Source organism: Pyrgilauda ruficollis, unplaced genomic scaffold (assembly GCF_017590135.1).
Source record: "Pyrgilauda ruficollis isolate IOZ18807 unplaced genomic scaffold, ASM1759013v1 scaffold228, whole genome shotgun sequence".
Classification (NCBI taxonomy): Eukaryota; Metazoa; Chordata; class Aves; order Passeriformes; family Passeridae; genus Pyrgilauda; species Pyrgilauda ruficollis.
In genome coordinates, this window is record NW_024522317.1 from 197,076 (window position 1) to 209,318 (window position 12,243).

The 12,243-nt window shown below is 60.1% G+C and overlaps 1 protein-coding gene across 1 annotated transcript; it reads left to right on the forward strand.

Moving 5' to 3' along the window:
• The first annotated feature begins 3,296 nt into the window (after positions 1 to 3,296).
• On the forward strand, positions 3,297 to 11,770 carry PHF24 (PHD finger protein 24). Its single transcript, XM_041468700.1, has 8 exons — positions 3,297 to 3,422; positions 8,306 to 8,678; positions 9,748 to 9,933; positions 10,386 to 10,464; positions 10,570 to 10,772; positions 11,083 to 11,249; positions 11,467 to 11,568; positions 11,674 to 11,770. Exons 2-8 carry the CDS (start codon positions 8,310 to 8,312, stop codon positions 11,768 to 11,770), a joined length of 1,203 nt encoding a protein of 400 aa, XP_041324634.1. The 5' UTR covers positions 3,297 to 3,422; positions 8,306 to 8,309.
• The last annotated feature ends 473 nt before the right edge of the window (positions 11,771 to 12,243 follow it).

Here is a 12,243-nt window from a genome sequence, read left to right on the forward strand (position 1 = left end):
AGGTGCTGTCTGCAGCCAGCACCAGGAGGTTTCCTGTTTGGTTGCCAGTGAAGAGCAGGATCGTGTCTGCAACTGGGACCAGCTCCATGGGTAAGATCGTGAGCCCCTGCATGGACCCCACACATATGGGGGGTATGGGCTATGCAGGGAGCCAGGCATGGTCTGCCTTGCCCACAGGTTCGCTCTTGCACCGTTTATTCCAGGTGATGGGCGATGCTGTGCCATTCTCTGCCTGCAGTCTGACACGGCAGCCCTTCAGGCAGCCAGTTTTTATCCAATTTCATGCTGACTTTGGTATCATCCTTCCCTCCTGAAACAGCTGCCATGAGGGGAGTCGATGCCTCTCCGAGCCCTCCCTGCAGCGCATCAACACTATTATCTCCATCAGCCAAACTTGCAATCTCCTGAAAAAAGATATCTCGCTATTTTGACAAGTTCTCCTCTCCATCACCCCCCGCTGACTGGCAGCAGCGCCGGCTGGCGCAGGCGCGCCGAGGCCGCCGTTCCTGCCAAAACTTCGGGACCCTCTCCCTCCTTCCCTCCGTCCCCAGGGCAGGCAGACCCCCGGGCCGTGTCCCCCCGGGGGTGGCGGCGGCTGCGGGCCCGGGGGCAGCGGGCGGGCGGCGCTGCCGGCAGCAGCAGCCGCAGATGGCGAGCGAGCCCACACGCCGCAGCAGCCAGTGACCTACACGCGGGCGTCATGCGAGATTTCGGAGCGGGGAGAGGAGCTGACGAAAATGCACATTCCCGCTGCAGCTCAGCTCTCACCTCCGCCCCTGCAGCCCTCCTCCAGCAGACCGGCGCTGCCGGCTCCTGTCAGGAGCTTCCCCAGCCTGTTGCCGGTGGTGCCGCTCCAGTGAGCAGCCAACCACGCCGTGGCTTTTCGGAGAGGACAGGGGACTGTGTCCTCCTCCTCCCCAGAGGGTGCGAGACGATCCTTAATCTGGCACAGGATGTCCTTGCAGAAGCGGATCTGGCTGTAGCTCTCATTCTGGGGGACAGCGCACCTGCCTGCAGAGGATCCCCAAGGTCTTTGGCAGCTGGAGCAGGAGCGGGGCTGGAGCTCCTCCTTGCCTCTGATTTTCCAGGAAGCACTGCACTCGGCCCCGGGACTGCCCTCCCCACAGAGGCACTAAAAGCTTTTAGAGCCTGCCCGCACGCTCCTCTCCAGTCCTCTGGGGCCAAGGTTCGTCTGTGAATTCGTTTCCCGCTGGCCTCCCTTACAGTGGATGCCTTCCTTGGCATACACTTTCTCCACCCCACGGCCATCCCAACACCTTTCCACCATGCTCCCCAGACCAAATAATGCAAAATGTGATTCACCCTAAAGGAAAGCATTCCTGAGGAGGGATGAAGCACAGAGAGGCACTTTGGCCAGGGCAGGGCACCCAGAGGCTGCATTAAGGCTCCTGCAGCTTATGGAGTGAAACAAGACAGGACCTGACAGCCACAAGCAGAAAACAGATAAATCCTGTCTCCAGCCTAGCTCTGTGCATCCCCAGCCATGGGAGAGAGCCATGGACTGGCTCAGATCGCAGCACAGCACCCAGATGCTGCTTTTCCCAGCCTCTGGATCTGTTTGCAGGTGACATGAGCTGCAGATGGTCTCAGCTTACTCTCACGTGAGACATAGAAAGGGTCTACAATGAAGATATGGGTATTGTGGGGTCATTGTCAGTGCCCTTAAGACTACAGAGGGCTGGCACAGGGTGTGGAATAGCAGCCAAGGGTCAAGAACCATTCTGGCACCAGCATGTGCAACCTGGTCCCCTCAGGGCTGCCCTGTCCCAGTGATCTGCTCCTGGGCACGCAGGGCACTCCAGGGTTGTTGGATAATGCATCCACCACAGGTTGTTTTGTTTTGGGGTTTTTTTTGGGGACGTAGAAGACCTCAGGGATGGTGCTTCCCATCTTCCAGAAGCTAGGAAGCTTCAGTCATCAAATGGTTGTTAATCCCAGATCTTCCACTCCATGCTCCCCATGCTCTCTGTACGGGAAAGGTGACATCTCTCCCTCTCTACTGCTGCTCACTGCTGTCCACACATCCACTGTTCTGTGGGGCTGGCAGACCTGGAGCCTGCTAGAACCTGCCCAGTGGAGGGCACAGGGGCTGGCAGGGCTAGGATGTCGGGCTGGGATGAGGGGCTCCCCCCAGGCAGTATCCTGGGAACAGGAACAGTGCAGTGGGGCTGAGCAGAGCTTCCTCATGTCCTAGTCAACAGCACGTGCTGTGTCCAGCCTGGCCAAGGAGCAGGGCAGCTCTGCAGCATCCCCACTGCCCAGGCCCCTCTGCTCTCACCTTCAGCACGTATCCCAGGCCTGGATGGAAGCTGCTCCTCGGAGGGCTCAGAGTCTGTTTCACCCTAAATCATCCCCATGTAGACCTGTCTATTCCTGAAGGGGAAAGTGCAGCCTCTTACCAGTGGCACTCCCTCCAGTAAGGTGTGAGGGGGCTGAGTGACCATCTCCACCAAGCTGATGGGGGACAGCTGGGGATGCATGTGGGCCAAATACTCTGCCTTCAGACGTGCTGCATTAGAGCTGTGCCTTTTTCTCCCCACCAGCCTCCTCTCTCCTACCCCATCACCTCCTCCCAACCCCCTGTGAGCCCCCAGCCCTGCTGCAGCCCTGTGGTGTCCCCCCAGGGGGTATAACAAGTCCTGGGTATTAGAAGAACAAAAACCCCAGGTTTTGCATTGAAATGGGCACACAGGGCTGCACGTAGCCAGCAGCCACCATGCCCCTGCTGCACCATAGTGTGGGAAGGACAGCCTGCCTGCAACACTGACCAGCAGACATTGGGTTAAAGCAGGTGCAGGTAGCCTGTGACTGAGGCACCGGTCTGGGGAAGATCCCGCAGCGGGGGCAGATGAGACCTTTGCTCATCCTTGGATGCAGTCCCACCTCTGTAATCCTTGAGGTTTTTTCTGAGAAAGGCGGTTCAACCCAGGGGGCCAAAGGAGATGCAGGGAAAGCTTTTATTGGTATCTTCCAGCACACGTCAGCCCGGTTAAAAAAAATCTTCGTTTCTCGGAGAGCTTTTTAACACGGCTCGGGCAGCAATTGGTACAGGGACAGCAAACCAGGCTGCATCTGCTCAGCCCCAGTCACAAGCTCCCTGCTTCCTCTGAGAGTGCGTGTGTGTGTGTGTGTGTGTGTGTGTGTGTGTGTGTGTGCGCGCTAGACACAGGCATCCGCTCCCAGCATCTCGCTGCCTCCTGCATCCTCCGGCAGCAAGTGCAGGGCTCTGGCTTCCCGGGTACCACCCTCGCCTCTCCATCCCCTGGCAGGGATTTGCACGCGGGGCACGGCATGCAGTGAGCACCCGCGGGAGGAGAGGGGCTCGTGGCCAGAAGCAGCGGCGATGGGCATCGTGTGGACTGCTGTCTAGGGCTCGTGTTCCCAGAGCGACCCTGATCCTGGTAAGTGGGTTTTTTTGCATTACAGGCGCTTTGCTGGGTGCGTAGCATGGGCTGTCCACACATTGTGTCGCCCTTCAGTGGGCTCCCCCGGGATCCTGGTGCCAGGGACTAGAGCTCCTGGGATGGGATGCCTGGGAGTGGGGATGAGAGTGGGGTGAGAGGGTCCTGCCCAGGCATCGGGGTCCTTATGTGGGTACTGGGGAGAGGGGCTGGGGAGGGAGAACAGAAGGAGAAGTGCAGAGCTGAGCAGGAGCTGTGTCTGCTGCAGAGGAAGGGACTCTGCTGTCACGGCATTTTCATCCCCCTCTGGGAGATGAAAGAGTGCGACACACCTATGAAATCTGTCATAGCACAGCAGGATGGGCAACCTGATCCGGCAGGGAGAACAGCCACTGGCTTGGTGTCCCCAGGACTGGGACACAGCACCCGCCCCCACCCGACATCCCCACTGGACTCCCACAGCCCTGCAGAGGGTGGGAGGGACCATCAGCCACGGACCTCTCTGCCCCATGGCAAATAGATCATCTCACAGCAGCAGTCCCAGCAGTGCCACAGTTCTGGCATGTGCTGTCTGCCTGGGAGAGGGGACAAGAGGATGCTGCCAGACCCTCGTGGCCATCTGCAGCCAGCTCAAGGAGGTGGAATGCAATGTCCCCTAAGCAGAGCCTGCTGCCTTCACAGCCTGGCCCCCTCACTCCAGGCAGGCAGCAACTGGCAGAGATGTGCAAGAGCCATGGCAGAGCCATGGCAGCTCCTCCCAGCCCTGCTTCATGCCCTTCAGACCGAGACCTGGGACCGGGCTGCCATGGGCTCCTCCCTGTTGGTACCCCACCCCTCTGCCCCCAGGTTCCCTAATGCTGCTCTAAGTAAGGCACAGCACTGCAGGGCAAAAGACCCAGCAGCCTGGTGAGGGCAGGGAGGAGGCTGGGCCCCCTGGCAGCCTGTGGGGACCAGGCACATCCTTCCCCCTCGATCGGGGAGCCAGCTCCTGGCACACGAGGGGGTTCTGGTCCCTGCACACCCCTGATGCATCCCCCTGAGAGTGGGTGCCTGCTCAAGGGTGCACCAGCCCAAGCACCCACTGACCCTTCATTTGCTGGGAGGGCCTTTCACCGAGGACCACTGTGGGGCAGGTAACAGTCAGTCCTACAGACCCTACAGATGGGGCTCCACACCCCCATCTCCCCAGGCCACCACTGCACACCACAACAGCTCACCCTGCACCCACAGCCCCCGAGAAGCACCCATCCCACAGCCCCAGCTGCCACAGACACCACCCCACTCCCACAGCTGCTGCAACATCCCTGCACCCAAAGCCACCACCCACCCCATGCCCACAGCCTCTGCAACACCCTCCCTGGGCCGTGACAGCCGCCCCGCACTGCCAGCCACGCCGTGGCACATTCACCCCGAAACACATCCATCCACCCCTCGCGCCTCATCCACCCTGTAACACATCCAGCCCTAACAAACGCACCCTCCCTGTGCCGCTCCCGACGCATCCGTCCTGCGCTCCCAGCCACCACACCGCCCCGGCTGCGCCCACCTGTGTGTCACCCGCTGCCACCCACACTAACCTGGCACCCCGGAACCCCAGCACAAGCCACGTGTGCTCTGCCATGGGAGAGAGGCTTTGCAGCCATGCAGGGACCGCTGGCTCTGTTTGCATCTGGATGCTCTGCCCTGTTTCCTTCTCCCGGGGTGCCTCCGTGCTAGCCACCAGCTCTCTCCCCATTCACATCTAACACAGGCTTAATTCTCACTCCAGCTGCACCAGCCTTGCTTCCATGCCTCAGTTTCCCCAAGTAGAGAGGAGCATGAAGCTGGGAAAGATGTGTCCATGCGTACTAAGAGGATGAAGTGCTTTCTGGCTCAGTGTTTTGCTGCAGGAATGGAGCCGTAAGGAGCAAATCCAAAAGAGAAGAGTGAGGGGAATGGGTGTTGCCCAAGGATCAGAGCAGGGGTGCAGGGGGCTGGGGGCAAGGGAAGGAAAGGGGTTGGGAAGTTTCCCACCACCCACTGTGACAGCCCCCGGTGCTGGCAGGGCTCGTGGAGCCGGGTGTTTGCAGGCAGCTCCTGCCTGTGCCCAGATTTAGCTCCTCTGTGGGGGCGACCTAAAAATAGCCCCACGGTGCAGCCTGGCAGCAAGGTCGAGGCCCCCGCACCTCTCAGGTCACGATGAGACAGGTGGTGGTTCTGTTTGCCTCAGGGGGTGGACACAAATAGCACTGGAGACACCTTCCCCCAAGGACATGTGGGGAAGCAGGGGCTGCTCAGGTTTCTGGGCTGCTATGGGGCAATACTGCCCCTGGTCCTCCCTTCCCCAGGAGAAGGGGGACTCCTGAAGTCTAGCAGGCCCCCAGATCATCCCAGGTTCTATGTGAGGGTGAAGTCCCACCCTGCAAAGCCAGGTCAGGCAGGGCATGGGGCACAGGCAAAAAGGGGTCAGGACAGTGCAGAGCAAGTTTGGGGTATCTGGAGAGCAATTGGGCCTGTGGAAAGGCAATGGAGTCTGGAGACTGAGTTCAGGGTGAAGCCATTCAGCCCTGGATGTGCAGGCAGGGTCCAGCTGTGCAGTACTAGCAAGGGCAGGGGGACCAGCAGAGCTGAGAATAGACACAAGTCATGACAGAAGTGAAATTGTCCAGGCTCCAGGCACACAGTAGACAGTGGCAGAAGGCACTTGGGGTAGGCTTGGAAGAGGACAGGAAGCAGGGAGGTCGGCTGGGATCTTGCAGCAGCAGTGCAGTGCAGGTGGGTGACTATGAACACAGAGGAGAACCAGATTTGGGGGGGAATACAGCAAGTCCACACACCAGCCACCCTTCTGTTGCCCAGGCTGCCCCACTGCACTGCAGGGTGGCTGGGGCTGGGGCACCCAGAGCTCAGCAGCATCATGGGGAGAAGCTGCCAGCATGCTGGGATGAGGAACACCAGTGTGGGTACCAGGGAGACTGGCATGCTGTGGGCCACACACCTCTTTTCACTCTTCTCTGTGAGCCTAGCCCCTCTGGACCCTCTCCTCCCCACTTCTACCCAAACCTTGGCCAGGAGTAGGCCTGGATCTGGTCAACACTCGGTAGTGCAGGGACCTACAAAGGCAGATCTTGGGGGGATTTCCCTGTGACTTCTCCGACTCTCTCGCTCGCAGGCAGAGCTGCAATGCTGCCCAGCAGCAGAGCTGATCCTGACCACGGCAGACGTGATCCTGAGCCAGCCAGGCAGAGGGTGGTGGCACGGCGAGGAGGTAGAAACACCCAGGTGTTTTCCTTCCCACTGGCAGACACAGCCGCAGAGATGCTGCTGCTGTGGCTTGGACACGTGCCTCCAGCTCTGCCCCGCTCCCACCTTTGCAAAGCCCCGGGAGCTGAAGAAGGCCGGGCACCAGCTCTGAGCCAGGCACTGCGGCCAACAGGTGCAGATACCCCAGCCCACACAGGCGCCCGCTGCTGGGACCCCCACGCGCAGGACGGGGCCCACACGTGTTGCATCCCCGGCTCAGCGCGTGGGAATCTGCAGGCAGATGGTCCCGCGGTGGTGGGGAGAGGCTGGGAAATCACATGCGTGTGCACACAGTGGTGTTTGCCGCCTGCCAGCATGCTCTGCTCCGCTCCGCTCGGCCCTGCTGCTGCGGGGTACCTGTAATTACCCTGACCAGGCTCCCTGCCACAGCAGTGCCCGCGGTGTCGAGTCCTCCCGCAGGCAGTGAGATCCCGGCGGTGTGCACGCGTGCTGCTAATTATCCCGCTACCTGGGGACTTCCCTGCCGAGGCTGGCGGGGCGGGAGATTGCTGCTCCAATCTCCCTGCTTTGCCTCCCGGTCCCTGGGCACCAGCTGGAAGTGCCTCTTTGCTGCAGCATAGAATTAGAGAATAATTAAGGCTGGAAAAGACCTCTAAGATCATCGACTCCAACCATTAACCCAGCACTGCCAAAGCCACCTCTAAACCACATCCCAAGTGCCATGTCTACACGGTTTTTAAACACTTCCAGAGATGGTGATTCCACCACTGCCAAGGGCAGTATCTTCCATAGTGTAACCCCAGCATGGCATGAGGGAAGCCCTTGGACCTATGTGAAGTGATGCTGTGCCCCACAATGCTGGAGCCCAAATTCTGCTTCTCCCCAGCTTCAGCTCACAACCAGTGAGACAGTGTCCAACTTGTTATTGCTGCTGCTGTTGGCCGCCCCACTGTATCCTAAGGTGATCTCTTGGCACTGAAGCCAAACCTTCTTGGGACCCGTGTGCCCCTGTCCCATACATTGCTTCCCTTCCCTCTTGCACCCTCACAGTCCTCCTACAGTTGGCCCAGCCTCCCCACAGGGCTCCTGGCAGGATGCAGGATGCCCAGTGATCACAGCAGCAGCACACTCACAAACATGCAAGTGAGTGCAAGAAGAGGCAGCTGAGTGAAGAGGAATTTAAGGAAGGTGAGGGGTCAGCATCAGACCTGCCACGACCTAGTCCTGGGCAGAGCTGCAGGGAGGATATCTTTCATCCTTGACTGACCACAGAGATTGTCTTCAAGGCAGAAAGGAGATGCACGCAAGGAAAAGGGTTACAGCTGGTCCTACTCCCTCTGGGTTTTACTGATCTGGCATGGAAGAGGCCTGGATGTGTTTCTTGTTAAGCTGGAGTCTATAGAGCAAGGGTGGGGAGGCACCCCCAAACCATCTCCCTGCCTTCTGTCCCACTCCCCACCCACTCAGACCCTCCATGGCCAGGAATCCATCTCCCCACAGCCACCACCATGATCCCAGTATCAGTTTGTCACAAAGCCCTCATTTCTCCCTGCCCTGAGCTGCTCCTCATGCAGCTGGGGGAAAACCACAGGGACACCCTCTCGGGGGTCAGGGACATAGCACCTTCCTTCCCACCGCAGAGCCATGGGGGTGCTGATGTCCAGGAGGCAGACGGTGGAGAGGGTGCAGAAGGTCAGCTTGGCCGTGTCAGCCTTCAAGGATGGGCTGCGGGAGCAGCCATCGACACGGCGTCGGGCGGAGGCGGGGACTGCACGCCAGGGGACGCTGGAGCAGGAGGTGCAAGAGGGAGAGGAGGAAGCGCTGGCAGGACCTTCCCAGCCGGAGGAGAGCAGTGCCAGCAAGGCAGCCTGGGAGCGGCTGCGGGATGGCCGGGGCGTGGAGCCAGAGGAGTTCGACCGGGCCAACAGGTTCACGCCACCAGCCTTCATCCGGCCCAAGAGGGAGCTCCACGATGATGAGCCCCCGGACATCAGCCTGGAGCAGAGGGAGCAGGTGAGCTGATGGAACCACAGAGACAGCGTGGGAGGGATGGGGACAGGGCTGGAGGTGCACAAGCACCTGAGGGTCTGCCAGGGAGTGACAGTCTCCCTAAGCCTTTCGGAGGTGGCTCAGTGGGGTAGAGTGCCAGTAGCCAGGCTGGGCAGGTGGAGGTGCCACACTGGGAGGGGGGTGCAACTGTTCAGATGTGCCCCAGAGGCACCCTGGAGTGTCTTGAAAAGGAGAAGTCACTGCTGGGCACAGGCAGTTCTAGGTCTGGGGAAGAGAGGACAATTTGATCTACATGTTCGTCCACCTACAGTCATTCAGCTTGCAACTCAAGCTATCCCTCCATACCTGCAGCCCCTACATCCCTGCCCGCTACAACCCAACAGCTTATCCACCCATGCCTTCAATCTCACAACCCACCCATCCACACCCAAAACCTTACCCACCCAAGTCTACACACCAGCCCACCTACACCCTTATATAGCACCATAAAGGCATGGAATATCCTGAGTCAGAAGGAACCCACAAGGATTTTTGAAGTCCAACTCCTGGCCATACACAGGATACCCCAAGAATCACATCATGTGCCTGAGAGTATTGTCCAGGCTTGGTGCTGTGACCACTGCCCTGGGGAGCCTATTCCAGTGTCCAACCACACCCTGAGCCTAAATTGCCCAGGGCACCAAGATAATATACCCAGGTTAGTATCTCTTTGGAAGTGGAAATGGAAATGTGTGGAAAACCTTACAGCTTATCCATCGACACTTACAACCCTAAAGAGCAGCCAATGTACAACCCTACAGCCCAGCCACCCACATGTAACACGCTGCAGAGAATCTACGACTCCACAGCCCCACCACCCCTACAGCCAGACCATCCACCCACCATTCATCCCCATCATGCTCCTCTAACTTGACCAGCCACGTCCATTACAACAACCTCTTCCCCATGCCAGCCCCACACATTCCCAGCTTCCCCCCTCACCATCCACCCCCACCTGCAAAGCCCCACCCAGCTCGAGAAGCCAAGCCCCTGCCTACACTGCTCTGCTGAAAATATGCCCATCCCTGCCCAGATCCAGAATGATGAGATGTGTGAGATCTGCGAGGTGTGGACAGCCGAGAGCCTCTTCCCCTGCCGCATCTGCCACCGGGTGTACCACGACGGCTGCCTGCGCCGCATGGGATACCTGCAGAAGGACAGTGCCGTGGAGGTGACAGAGACGGCGCACACCGAGACGGGCTGGAGCTGCTACTACTGCGTGAGTGCCTGCACTGGGGGACACCAGGCTGCTGCAGGGTGGTGGGTGCTCCCCAGGGAACTGTGCCCCACATGGACATGAGCAGGGTCCTGTCTCACAGCCACTGGGGCAGTGGGGGACTTGCTGCTCTCTGGTTCCCACCACCCACCTTGGCTTGACGGGGTCACCAGACACAGGGTGCAGTGGCCCTTTTCCACCTCCCCACCTCTGCAGCCAGCTCCCCAAGACCTTGGTGCAGAATGTGACACTGTGGGCACAAGAGGTGCTGTAGCAGAGCTGGGATGGCCAAAGCTCGGGGGCGTGGAGCCATCCCACTGCAGCATCCTTGGGTGACACAGCACATCTCTCTGGGTGTCCTCACCCACTCCCTTCAAGGGAGGCCCTGCCATACAGAGGTGTGCTCCCTCACCCCATGTCTTTTCCTCATGGCTCCTCTCTGCCCCCTACCCTAGGACAACCTCAATCTGTTGCTGACAGAGGAAGAGATGTACAGCCTGATGGAGACCCTGAAGAACTGCAAGATCATTCCAGGTGTGTACCCTCCATGCGGCGGGTCCCAGATGGCTGCGGGAAGCAGCTGGGGAGGGCGGCCCCCCCTCCTTCCTGGGCACAGCACAGCCAATCTGTCCCCTGCAGAGAGCTGCCTGACCCTGGATGACTTTCTGCACTACAAACACCAAGTGCACAAGCAGCAGTTTGAGCGGACCATGCCTGAGGCACAGGAGGAGCAGGCAGCCCTGCAGTTCAATGCCCTGGACCCTGACAAGAAGGGGCACATTGAGTGGCAGGACTTCCTCTCCCACGAGTCAATCCAGCTGCTGCAGAAAATACGGCCACAGGTACGGTTGTGGCATCCAGGGCTTGCTCCCATGGCTGTCACACATGGTCACAGCACCCAGGGCTGGCTACCATAGCCAGCAGCTGTGGCAGTGGCACCTAGGCCCAACACCCACAGCCACAGCACCCATGGTCATGGCACCCAAAGATGGCTCCTACAGCTGATGCCTCCGGCTGTGGCACCTGGGGCTGACTCCCATGGCCGGCACTCCTGGCCATGGCACTCAGGGTAGAGACCCCTAAGCTTTGGGAATATAAGGAGGAAGGTTCCCACAGGATGCATGCTACACCTTCACTTCTCTGACTCCCTAGAATGCCCTTCTGCGGCTGCTGACACCCAAGGAGCGGGAGCGGGCACGGACAGCCTTCCTGGCCCTGGACCAGGACAATGATGGCTTCATTGGGGAGGCTGAGTGCCGCCAGGCCCGGCACACCTGGTTCCGCAAGCACCAAAAGGAGATGCTGTCCTGCAATGTCAGGTGAGGGGATGCCCACCCTGGTGTAGGGGTGATATCTCAGCTGGGACTCCCAACACAGTCCCAACACCTACCAAAGGGGCCCAGCACACAAATGGTTACCCCCGCTTCCCGCCACCTCCCCCACCATGGCCCCTCAGCCCTGTGCACCCTTTTCCCCCATCACCACCATTTGGGGTGCAAGGAGTGGGGATGAAGAGCATCCTCCTCCCTGCCACAGCATCAGCCATGTAGGGCCCATATCAGAGGGCAGCCCCGCCAGCAGCAGGAACGGGAAGAGCCCGGAGAAGATCCTGCCAGCCACAAAGCAGGAGGAGACCAGGTGAGGCAGGGATGGTTAGGGGGATGGTGGAGACCCCCATTTTGGGGAGAGACCCTGGGGGAGCAGTGTTGCCAGGGTGTCCAATGAGCCCACATCTGCCCGCAGGAGCATCGACTGGCCCGGATTCCTGCGGGAGAACGTTGCCTACATCCTGGCCGCGCGCCCCAACAGCGCAGCCCTGCACCTGCAGCCCCTCGCCTAGACCCGGCCGCGCCTCGAGGGCGCGGTGCCACGCCCGCCATGGTGATCTGCCCTGCCCTCCCCCGCGGGCACAGCCAGGCGCCGATTGGCTGGCAGGGAAGCGGCCGTGCTGCCCTATGCCCCACCTCCCCCTTGGATTGGCTGTGAAGAGGATGGGTGCCAGGCTCTGATTGGCTGAGGGAGCAGGAGCAGCTCTCAAGTCTCTGATTGGTGGGGGGAAGTAGGGCGGGGCAGGGCGTGTCCCCACTGTTCTCTGCACCCTGCAGGGACCACGGTAGGCAGGGATCCTGTGCCCAGGGTCACCGTGGGGCACAAGGGGCAGGAACTGCCCCCATGATCCCTGTCCCCACAGCACCCAGGGACCTGCAGACAGAGCAGGGGCTGCCCTGGGTACTTGTGGGGTGACAGCAGAACCCAGAGCACCCATGTGTCCCCAGCCTCCCACAGCATCATGGGGCAGCACAGCTGAGCCTC